Here is a 12955-nt window from a genome sequence, read left to right as displayed (position 1 = left end):
GGACATTGCATACAAATTAAGACTGTGCCAACAGATGTCCCTAAAATTCATTGGGACATGATTGTGTTGAATACACTGGTTTGCTCAGACTACTATTTATTGACTACAGTTCTGTCTTCAATGCCATAATTCCAAGCAAACTCATCTCCGAACCCCTAGACCTGGGACTCAACATCTCCCTTTGCAACTAGATCCTTGACTTTCTGACCAATACACAGCAATCAGTAAGGATAGGCAGCAACACCTCCACCATGATTACCCTCAACACTTCTGCCCCACAAGGCCGCATCCTTAGCTCCCTACTTTACTCCCTATACACTCACAACTGCATGGTCATTCTGCTTTAACTCCATCTACAAGTTTGCAGATGAAACCACCATAGTGGGATGAATCTCAAATAATGATGTCAAAGTACAGGAAGGAGATAGAGAGCCTTTGGCATGGTGTCATGACAACAATCTTTCCCTCAACATCAGCAAAATAAAAGAGCTGGGAGCTGGTCATTGATTTCAGGAAGGCAGGGGAGTTGGGGGGTGGGAGAGAGTGCACATGCTCCTGCTTACATCAATGGTGCTGAAGTTGAGAGTTTCAAGTTCCTAAGAGTGAACATCATCCATAGCCTGTCCTGGTCCAACCATACAGACACCATAGCCAAGAAAGGTCACCAATGCCTCTACTTCCTCAGGAGGCTAAAGGAATTCGGCATGTCCCTGTTGACCCTCACCAATTTTAATTGATGCACCATAGAAAGCATCCTATCTGGATGCATCACGGCTTGGTATGGCAACTGCTTCGCGCGAGACAGCAAGAAACTGCAGAGAATTGCAGACACATCTCAGCACATCACAAAAACCAGCCTCCCCTCCATAGACTTGCTGTCTCGGTAAAGCAGCCAACATAATTAAAGAGCCCACCCATCCCAGGCATTCTCTCTTCTCCCCCCTCCCATTGGGCAGAAGATACAAAAGCCTGAAAGTACATACCACCAGGCTCAAGGACAGCTTCTATCCTGCTGTTGTAAGACTATTGAACGGTCCCCTTGTATGATAAGATGGATTCTTAACCGCACAATCTACCTTGTCATCACCTTGCACCTTATTGTCTGCCTGCTCTGCACTTTCTCTGGAACTGTAACACTTTATTCTGCATTCTGTTATTGCTTTTCCCTTGTACTACCTTGATGTACTGCTGTGATGAAATGATCTGTATAGATGGCATGCAGAACAAAGATTTTTTTTACTGCACCTCAGTTCATGTGACAATAATAAACCAATTAATTAAACCAATGGCCTTTGCAGCACACTATGCTTGATTTTGTGGGGTAGAGTTTGGGCAGAGCAGTGAGTGAAAGGACACCTGCCACACTTTGATGGATTAGGTATATGAACATTTGTGCATCTGCTTTCCAATAATTCCAGAATCACTGGTACCCATCCACTGAAAAAGCAAATTCGGAGTCCAAATCACTTGCTTTGCTGAAACCAATGACAAAATCTATTCATACTCTTGTAAAAATCTATTTATCTGCACTGGTTTGGATTACAGCCCAAAACTACGACACTAGGCAGACTGCAGCCTTGGAACTCTAGACTTACAGACTCCCTTACCTGGCTCTATGCTGGGCATCATGTGCCAATTAAAATGTAAATAGGTTTCATCTCTACAAGGCTCTAAGAAAACAGCGAAATTTGTTGGACCTGACATACCCGAGTCTTTGGCAATTTCCTGGTGTTATGGCAGGACACTGGCAGAAATCCAGTGGAATTTTGGATCATGATCAACTGATCATGTTATTTATTTACAAGCTTCAAATAAAAACTCATGTTTGTCATATGGTACATTGATTGCCTTAGTAATTAACATTTACAAATATGCAAACTGTTGGCACAGCTGTAAATATGCATTAAACATGCAAATAGGGACAAACTACCAAATAAAATTAACACAAGATACGCAGATCTGCAACTACAATTGAATAAAATGAATTGTTGCAAAAATTTGCAATTACAATTGAGGTTGACTCATTTTACAATGTGGAATTACTGGAATGTAAATACCAAAGGAATGTGAACATAATGGAATGATTACATTAACATTCCCAGTACTGATTGTTGAGAAGGCAGTAACAAAATTACACAATTAAAATTACTTGAGCCAGAGTACATATTTCTTGATGTTGCATGCAATTTTTAAAAGAAATTACATATTAACCATATACATTCTAACAGCTAATATGTCCCCTGCTATTCATCAGACTGTAGATAATTTTTCATCCTGAAATTGACCAATTTGTAGTGCTCAGCCCATGATACAATATCAAATTATGGTAATACATCACAGTTATCAAAAAGTAGCAAATGGTGAATAACAAAATACAATAAAACTCTGATAATCCAGTATCCGATTGTTTGTTAATGCTGATGGTTTGGCATCCAGCTCATGCATTGATCCAGAATACGAGCCAGAAGTCCAGAGCACAAGTGGGGTGTGCAGCCAGAGCTAGGATACGGAATGCAGTGGAGCCGGGGTTGGATGCATGGTCAGAGCCAGGGCTAGGGTTCAGAACACCAGGGATCATAAACGTGAGGAGGTTTGGAGCAGGAGGTGGGATCCAGAACTCTTGTATATTTCACATTCTCTTTCAGCTCCCTGGGTTGACTGGAAAATTTATTATACTACTGTGTTTCATGTTAAAAAAAATGAAATAAAATGTGTTTGAGTATTAATACAAACATCAACCAACAGTCCAGGAAATCTGCTTGACCAGTATTACGAAAGATCCAAGGCTACCAGTTTAGTGAAGTTTTCATGTGTATATTGGAAAAGATTTTAAATGAAATTCCAAGAGATATTGTGATGTAGTGCGTGTTGAGAGTGGGAAATTGGAATCTGAGACACAACCTATAATTCAGGTATTTCAGAGTTACAGCCATTCTAAAATACATTACTACAGAGAAAAATATCTCCTGTCATTTACTGCAGAATTACACCCATATTCTCAAGAAAAGGGACAAGTCACCCATGTTTATTATGAAGAGAAATGAATACAAAGCAGGGAAGGCCATGCTTCAATTACACTGGACACTGGTGAGATCACATCTGGAGTATTACGTACAATATGATCATAATACAGTAAATAAGGAGAGATGTTAATGCATTGGAAGCAGTTCAGTGAAGGCTTACTAGTTGTCTTACGAGGAAAGGGTGGACAGACAAGGTTTGTGCCTGCAGGAGTTTGAAAGAGTGAGAGGGGATATGATTGAAACATACAAGATCCTGACGAGCCTGGACAGCATGGACATGGAGAGGATGTTTGGTCCTGTGGGTGAATACAGGAATAGGGGCCACTGTTTAAAAATAAGGGTTCACCAACTTAAAGGCAGAGATGGGGTGAAATTCTCTCTCTGAGGGTATTTGGAACTTGCTTCCTCTGCCAGTTGTGGAAGAGGAGTCTTTGAAAATGTTTAAAGCAGTGGAAGATAAAAAAATGATAACGAAGTGGATGAAAGGTTACAATGGGTAGACATGAATGCGGAGTTGATATCATAATCAGAACAGCCATAACCTTATTAAATAATGCAGCAGGTTCGAGAGACTGTGTCGCCTTCTGTTGCTTCTAATTTGTATGTTCCTTGCCATTGGTTATAGTTGAAGTAAGAAGAATAGATGCAGTTTAGGGGAAAAAAGCAGAAGGGAAAAAGAAATCGAAAAGTGTGATGTTGCTCACGTGGAGCAGAAACCTGTTGGACCAAAGGGCCTTCTTCCAGAATGTAAGTGCACTGCAAAATAAAAGTTTGGACTGAAGCAATTTTTTGCTGTCCACATGAAGACAACACAATCTCCTTTCCAGTTCTTGCAAGCAAATACTATAAACACTTACGTCACAAAGGTCTTGCCTTGTATGTCATGTCAACTGACGTATGTGCTAATAAAGAATTTAGAACAGGAAAAAAAGAGATGAAGGAGTGGAAGAGGAAATGACTGAGGCAAACACAATAAACTATACCAAAGGAAATGGCGAATCAGTGGTATTTCCTCCTCAGACTCTGCAATTTCCTTCATGTCGCAGATTAGATCTGTATAAGATGCCATTATAGTTCAGCAGTTAAATACAGAAAGAACTTTGTCTTACACTGCACAAAATTCCAAACATACTTTCATAACAAAAGACAGACTTGAATTTCAGGATGCTGGGACAGGTGTTTGGGTGTGGGGGAGTAGTGTACATATGGATAGGTAGCATGGTGGAGTTATCAAGTTTTATTTGAGTCTGCTTCCACCACTCTAGCCATTCATAATAACTCAATGTGTGTAAAAAAAAAATCATTTTCCCCTTTGGCACCTTTGAAACTATTTTAAGATTGCATCTTCTCATTTCTGACACTCCCACGTAAACAAAAAGCTCCTTGTAATTGACTCCATTGAAACCTTCAATGACTTTGAACATGCTTATTAAATTTCTTACTAACCTTCTACCCTTTAAGCATTGCACTGCTAGGTTCTCTAGTATCTCCACATGACTGATCCTTCCTCGTCAGTACCATTCTGGTGAGTTTCCTCTGGACCTTCACCTAGACTTTAACATCCCTCCTTAAGTGTGGTGCCCAGAATTGAACACAATATCCCTGCTAATGTTTAGCTATTGATTTAAAATATTTTAGTGTAACTTTTTTTGCTTTTCTGCTCCATCCCAATGTTTTGTAAAGACATGGCTGTATATGTTTTGTTTCAACATCTAGACCATGTATTTCAAGGTTACTAATTCAACTAAAGACCATTAAATAATTTATTTTAATGTTATAGTTTTGTTAATAATATTTAATACCTCTTTTTATAACTCAAGACCAACTCAGTTCTGAGCAATCCTTTGATTCTTTTCATAAATGATTATGTTTATCCCATTACAATTGCAATTGTATATCATGCTCTTTTCCATTGAGATTTTAGTTGATTTAAAAACAGGGCTAGTTTTCAAGTGTGCATTCCACTCATTTAAAAAAAACATTTATTCTGAGTCCTGAGTTTCAAGGAGGATATTTAGTTCTACACAACTTCCCTCCAAAAAGCATGCACCTTATTTTTGATGGGTATTTGAGACCAAAGTATTTAGGAGCCCATTTCTCTTGCCTTGTATGCATCTTGAAGCATGTTATTCTCCTTGGAGTTTGCAGTGAGTTTCTTCCATAGAACCATACAGCACAAAACAGGCCCTTCGGCCCACCATATTGTGCCGTCCATCAAACCACCCACAATCTAAACCTTTCCTCCCACATATCCCTCTATCTCACATTCCTCCATGTGCCTATCCAACAAACTCTTGAACCTGTCCAATGTATCTGCCTCCACCACCACCCCAGGTAGTGCATTCCATGCACCAACCACTCTCTGGGTGAAAAACCTCCCCCTGACATCTCCCCTGAACCTCCCACCCATAACCTTAAAGCCATGCCCTCTCGTCTTGAGCATTGGTGCCCTGGGAAGGAGGCGCTGGCTGTCTATCTATTCCTCTCAATATTTTATATACCCCTATCATGTCTCTCCTCATCCTCCTCCTTTCCAGTGAATAAAGCCCTAGCACCTTAAGCCTCTCCTCATATTCCATACGCTCTAATCCAGGCGGCATCCTGATAAATCCCCTCTGCACCCTCCCCAATGCCTCCACATCCTTCCTATAATGCGGCGACCAAAACTGAACACAGTACTCTTAGTGTGGTCTAACTGGAGTTTTGTAAAGCTGCATCATCACTTCGCGGCTCTTAAACTCAATCCCACGATTTATGAAAGCTAACATCCCATAGGCCTTCTTAACTGCTCTATCCACCTGTGAGGCAACTTTCAGTGAACTGTGAATATGAACCCCCAGATCCCTCTGCTCCTCTACACTGCCAAGTACCTTGCCATTTACCCTGTACTCTGCCCTGGAGTTTGTCCTTCCAAAGTGTACCACCTCACACTTCTCCGGATTGAACTCCATCTGCCACTTGTCAGCCCAGCTCTGCATCCTATCAATATCCCTCTGTAAGTTCCGACAGCCCTCCACACTATCCACAACACCGCCGATCTTAGTGTCGTTCGCAAACTTACTAACCCAGCCTTCCACCCCCTCATCTAAGTCATCTATAAATATCACAAAAAGTAGAGGTCCCAGAACCGATCCCTGCGGGACACCACTAGTCACTGCCCTCCAATCCGAGGGCACTCCTTCCACCACAACCCTCTGCTTTCTACAGGCAAGCCAATTCCTAATCCACACAGCCAAGCTTCCCTGGATCCCTTGGCCTCTGACCTTCTGAAGAAGCCTACCATGAGGTACCTTATCAAACGCCTTACTAAAATCCATATAGACCACATCCACCGCACTACCCTCATCAATCTTCCTCGTCACCTCCTCAAAGAACTCTATCAGGCTTGTGAGGCAAGATCTTCCCTTCACAAATCCATGCTGGCTGTCCCTAATCAGTCCATGATTCTCCAGGTGTTCATAGATCCTATCCCTTTCTAACAGCTTACCCACCACAGACGTAAGGCTCACCGGTCTGTAATTCCCTGGACTATCCCTACTACCTTTTTTGAACAAGGGGACAACATTCGCCACCCTCCAATCCTCCGGCACCATCCCCGTGGACAACGAGGACTCAAAGATCCTTACCAGCGGTTCAGCAATCTCCTCCCTCGCCTCTCGAAGCAGCCTGGGGAAAATCCCGTCAGGCCCCAGAGATTTATCCATCTTGATATTATTTAACAACTTCAACACATCCTCTCTCTTGATATCTACAACCTCGAGAACATTACCCTTACCAGACTCCCTTCCGCGTCATCAAGACCCCTCTCCTTGGTGAGTACCGAAGAGAAGTATTCATTGAGAACTTCTCCCACTTCTGCCGCCTCCAGGCACATTCTCCCACCTTTGTCTTTAATCAGACCTACCTTTACCCTAGCCATCCTCCTACCCTTCACGTAGGTGAAAAAGGCCTCAGGATTTTCCTTAACCTTACTAGCCAATGCCTTTTCATGGCCCCTTCTAGCTCTCCTCAGCCCTTTCTTGTTTCTTCCTCGCTACTCTATATTCCTCACAGGCCCTGTCTGAACTTTGCTGCTTATACCTTATGTACGCTACCTTCTTCTCCCTAACTAGTCATTCAACCTCTCTCGTCACCCACGGCTCCTTCACCCTGCCATTCCTTCTCTGCCTCACCGGGACATATTTATCCCTAACATCCTGCATAAGATCCCTTCAGCTAGGCTTTCCTCCCTGCTGCTCAGGTTATCTACTTACTTTGGTGCTTCCAGTGTTTATTTGGTTCCAAATCCTGCTGCAGGATTAGGTCTCTGCCTTTCCCCTCAATATCTTACAGTAATATATAATAGTCTGATACTAATGACATCAAGGTGGAAGTCCTTACATCTGCCTCAGCCCTGTTGGTGCAATGCCCCAATCAGAATTTTGGGCCTTCATATTGTCTTGCTTATTTTAACCTACTTAAACATACGTTGTTTTCCTTATCCTTTCTCTGTATTCTTTTAGATAATATCCTTTTAAACTTAATGGATTTTTTGCAAAATAAACTTTAGCTATATTTCTGCACATCTAAGATCTCGCCCTTTACCCACAAGCACATCTTGCCTTCAATGTCCGAAAATTAAAGTCAACACTTATTCTCAACATGAGAATCAAGACATTAGTGTTGCCGTCGGTCACCTTTTCAGACACTAGTTCATAGTTTGACATATTCTTGGTTGCCTTCTGAAGCTTGGCAAGATCCTAGCAGTATTGGCTTCATGAGAGAATTGTAGACCAAGAGGTGCATCCCCGGGTTCTGAAGGAGGTGGCTTTAGAGATTGCGGAGGCATTGGCGATAATTTTCCAGGAATCAATAGACTCCAGCATGGTTCCGGAGGACTGGAGGGTCGCAAATGTAGTTTTGCTGTATAAGAAAGGTGGGAGGCAGCATAAAGGAAATTACAGACCTATTAGTCTGACATTGGTGGTGGGAAAGATATTGGAATCGATCCTCAAGGAAGAAGTTATGGAATACCTAGAAGTGCAAGGCAAGATAGGTCCAAGCCAGCATGGTTTCGTGAAGGGAAGATCCTGCCTGACCAACCTATTGGAGTTTTTTGAGGAAATCTCAGGTAGGGTGGATAAGGGAGAGGCTGTGGATGTTGTGTATTTAGACTTTCAAGAGGCCTTCGACAAGATGCCGCACAAGAGGCTGATTAATAAGGTGAGAGCTCATGGAATTACAGGTAGGATAGTAGAATGGGTGGAGCATTGGCTGGTAGGCAGAAAGCAAAGGGTGGGAATAAAAGGATCCTGTTCTGGTTGGCTACCGGTTACTAGTGGTGTTCCGCAGGGGTCGGTGTTGGGGCCGCTTCTTTTTACTTCGTACATTAATGATTTCGATGATGGAGTAGGGAGTATCGAAGAAACAGGAAGGTTGCAGAGAGATTTAGATAGTTTAGGAGAATGGGCAAAGAAATGGCAGATGAGATTCAATGTTGAGAAATATGCCATTGTACACTTTGGAAAAAGAAATAAACGGGCAGATTATTATCTAGATGGGGAGAAAATTCAAAGTACAGAAGTACAAAGGGACTTGGGGGTACTCGTGCAGGATACCCTGAAGGTTAACCACCAGGTCGAATCGGCGGTAAAGAAAGCGAATGCTATGTTGGCATTCATTTCGAGAGGTATAGTGTATAAAAGTAGGGAAGTGTTGATGAGGCTCTATGGGGCACTGGTGAGGCCTCATTTAGAATACTGTGTGTAGTTTTGGGCCCCCTATCTTAGGAAGGATGTACTGATGTTGGAGAAGGTTCAGAGGAGATTTTACGAGGACGATTCCTGGAATGAAAGGGCTTACATACGATGAGCGTTTGTCGGCTCTTGGACTGTACTCACTGGAGTACAGAAGAATGAGAGGGGACCTTATAGGAACATTTAGAATGTTGAAAGGACTGGATAGAGTAGATGTGGCTAAGCTGTTTCCCTTGTTGGGTGAGTCCAGGACCAGAGGGCACAATCTTAGAATTAGAGGGTACCGGTTTAAAACAGAGATGAGGAGAAATTTCTTTAACCATAGGGTAGTGAAATTATGGAATTCTTTGCCATGTACAGCTGTGGAGGCCCGATCATTGGAGGCGTTTAAGGAGGAGATAGATAGGTATCTAATTAAATTTAAATAAATTTTTATAAATTTTATTTACAGCATGGTAACAGGCCCTTCTGGCCCAACGAATCCGCGCCGCCCATTATAAACCCCAAATTAACCTACCTGTACATCTTTAGAATGTGGGAGCAAACCGGAGCACCCGGCGGAAACCCACGCAGACATGGGAGAACGTACAAACTCCTTACAGACAGCGACGGGAATTGAACCCCGATCGCTGGTGCTGTAATAGCGTCGTGCTAATCGCTACGCTACCATGCTGCCCTTAAAGTCAAGGTATCAAGGGATATGGAGATAAGGCCGGAAATTGAGGCTAGATAGGAATAGTTTTAGTTTAGCTCATAGAGCAGACTCGACGGGCCGAATGGCCTACTTCTGCTCCTTTGTCTTGTGATCTTGTGATCATTAACCAGTCTTCTCTAACATCAATATAAGCTTGAGCACAGCTGATTTTATCATAATAGCCAGGTTAGCCGAGCTTATGCTGAACACAAACAACACTGTCCACATCGCAGACAGGAGGGCCAAGGCATGCTCTGCTGAGTTGTTTTCCTCAAAACAACTGAGTTCAGAAGGCACATCTATACTCAAAGAAACTGATAAAAAGATAGCTGAAAATGAACACATTGCTTACAGTAAAGCATGCTAAAGTTTAAGCGAACGCAGCAAATGATCTTGGTAGTTCACTTATTTTTGTTACTATTTCTTATCAGCGTAAAAAAAAATCACGAATTTTCTTGCTCCTCTTCTTGAGCTATATTCCATTTGCATCTTACTAACTTCCAACCAAGGTTTCTGTGGACAAGATAACTGTTCTATTTAATGCGGCGGATAAGACTGATTTTCTTTCCTTACCTGAAGCACACTATCCCTTAGCAATGGTGCGGAAATCAAGAACTAACTACAGAGTTAAGTCAACCTATGCTAACACATTTACCTTTATTTTCTGTGATTTCATAATCTCATATTTAAGCAATGGAACACAGCAGGGAAGACTTTTTAAATAGCCTGTGAACTTTTTGAACCTGAACTTTGAGAAAAGATTGGAATGTAACATGACCAACCTCCACGTGTAAAACTGTTTGGAAGATGCACATCCAAATGTGTCGGGACCACCTGCTTTACTACACTGGTTGCTCGAGAAGATCGTTTGTCAATGGGCGTATCTAAAAAACAATTTTAGCAGTTTGCGTTTGATTCAACCATTTACAAGATTCCATATAAAGGAAAACAAAATCTGTTTTGATGACTCAATGGTTTGTCCATTCAACAGATAAATCACACAGACCAGGAAAGCCCCAGATTCAATATCTGGAGTTATGGAGTTATGCAGTACGGAAACAGGCTCTTCTGCCCAACTCATCCATGACGATAAAGTGCCTTCCTGAGCTAGTCCCATTTGTTTGCATTTGACACATATCCCTCTAAAACTTTCCTATTCATGAACCTGTCCAAATGTCTTTTAAATGTTATAATTGTACCTGCTTCTACCAATTCCTCTGGCAGCTCATTTCATGTACCCAGCACCCTCTGTGTGAAAAACTTGCCCCTCAGGACCCCTTTTAATCCTTCTCCTCTCACCTTAAATCTGTCCTCCAGTTTTAGACTCCCCTACCTTGGGAAAAAGACTGTGATCATCCACCTTATCTTTGCTCCTTATGATTTTATGAACCTCGATATAGTCATCCCTCAGCCTCCTTTGCTCCAGGGAAAACAAGTCCCAGCCTATCCAGTCGCTCCTTAAAACTCAAGGCATCTAGTCCCAGCAACATCCTTGTAAATCTCTTCTGATTCCGCTCTAGCTTATCCACATCCTTCCTATAGCATGGCAACCCGATCTGCACACAATATTAAGGTGCAGTCTCATTAACGTCTTGTACAGCTGTAGCATGATGTCTAACTCTTGTACTCAATGCCTCTTCCGTTGAAGGCAAGCATGCCAAATGCCACCTTCACCACCTTGTGAACCCATGTTGCCATTTTCAGGGAACTATGTACTTGTACCCTGAGGCCTTTCTGTTCTACAACACTCCCCAGCGCCCTGCCATTCACTGTGCATGTCCTGCCCTGGTTTAGCTTCGCAAAATGCATCTCTTCACACTAGTCGGAGTTAAATTCCATCTGCCATTCCTTGGCCCACTTCCCCAGTTGATCTAGATCATGTTGTAACCTTTTCATTGTCCCCCATACCACCAATTTTGGTGTCATCTACAAACTTCCTATCACGTCACCTACATTCTCATCCAAGTTGTTAATATAACCACTGATCACAGGCATCAAATCTGAAAAACAACCCTCCACTACCCTCTGAAACCAACCATCAAGCCAATTTTGTATCCAACTGGTTAGCTCAGCCGGGATCCCATGTGATGTCACTTTCCAGACCAGGCTACTCCGTGGGACCTTGTCAAAAACCTTGTTGAAGAGCATGCAGACAACATCTACCATCCTACCCTCATTAATCCTCTTGGTCACCTCTTCAAAAAACTGAATCAAATTCCTGAGATGATTTCCCATGCACAAAACGATGCTGATTATCCCTAATAAGTCCTTGCTTTTTCAAATGCAGATAGATTCTGTCTGTCAGAATCCCCTCTGCTAATTTTCCCACCATTGATGTTAAGCTCACCTGCCTGCAGTTCCCGGGTTTGCTGTTTGCAGCCCTTTTTAAATAAAGGCACAACATTTGTCACCCACCTCACTCATGGCTAAGGAAGACAGAGAAATATCTGTCATGGACTCAGCAATTTCATCCCTTGCTTCCCACAACACCCTAGGATACACTGGATCAGGCGCTAGGGATTGATTCACCTTTATGTGCCCCGAGACCACCAATACTTCTTTTGTAATATTGATGTATTTCAGTGCAATTCCCTGAATTCCCTACTTCCCATGGCCATTTCCAAGGTAAATACAGATGAGAAATATTTAAGATCTTGCCCATCACCCATGACTCCACACATAGACAGCCACATTGATCCTGAAGGGTCCTATTCTCTCCCTCTTTACCCTTTTGCTCTTAATATACTTATAGAATCTCACAGGATTCACCTTTACCTTAACTGCCAAGTAAATATCATGTCCCCTTTTTGCCCTTCTGATTTCTTCTTTGGTGTATTCCTACATCCATTATACTCCTCAGGTGATTCGCTTGATCCCAGCTGCCCATACCTGACATATGCCTCAATATTCCTTGACAACCGGGGATTCTTTCTATATTTCTATAGATTTCTAAATTTCTAAAGATGTATGGTGGAGAGCATTCTGACTGGTTGCATCACAGTCTGGTATGGAGGCTCCAGTGCACAGGATCATAAGAGGCTGCAGAGGATTGTAGACTCAGCCAGCTCCATCATGGGCACAACCCTCTCCACCACGGGCACAACCCTCTCCACCACTGAGGACATCAAGAAGGCAGCATCCAACAGTCAGGACCTTCACCATCTGGGGCATGCCCTCTTCTCGTTACACCACTGAGGTGTAACGAGAAGAGGACCCTGAAGACCCACACTCAACAATTCAGAAACAGCTTCTTCCCTTCTGCCATCAGATTTCTGAACGGTCCATGAACACTACCTCATTATTCCTTTTTTTTGCACTATTTATTTATTTTTGTAATTTATAGCAATTTTATATATTTGCATTGTACTGCTGCCGCAAAACAACAAATTTCACATCATACACACAACACAATGATAATAAATCAGATTCTGATCCCTTTTCCTATCGGCCTTGCCCTTCACTCTAACAGGAAGATGTTGGCCCTCAACATTTGCCAGATGTCC

At 42.5% G+C, this 12955-nt stretch overlaps 1 protein-coding gene across 4 annotated transcripts in view; it reads right to left on the bottom strand.

The window, feature by feature from the left end:
* The window catches only part of sbf2 (SET binding factor 2), a 406613-nt gene that overhangs the window by 42229 nt on the left and 351429 nt on the right, over positions 1–12955 (bottom strand). For 3 of the 4 annotated variants that reach the window (XM_052028866.1, XM_052028868.1, XM_052028865.1), the window contains exon 29: positions 10235–10336. The exons of the other annotated variant lie outside the window; for it this stretch is intronic. In XM_052028866.1, the coding sequence (XP_051884826.1) occupies positions 10235–10336 (102 nt within the window). The remainder of the gene's footprint in view (positions 1–10234; positions 10337–12955) is intronic. 4 annotated transcript variants of the gene reach the window in all.

This window comes from Pristis pectinata, chromosome 14 (assembly GCF_009764475.1).
Source record: "Pristis pectinata isolate sPriPec2 chromosome 14, sPriPec2.1.pri, whole genome shotgun sequence".
Taxonomy (NCBI): Eukaryota; Metazoa; Chordata; class Chondrichthyes; order Rhinopristiformes; family Pristidae; genus Pristis; species Pristis pectinata.
The sequence above is the reverse complement of the archived record's forward strand: the minus strand, read 5'-3'. Positions and strand labels throughout refer to the sequence as shown.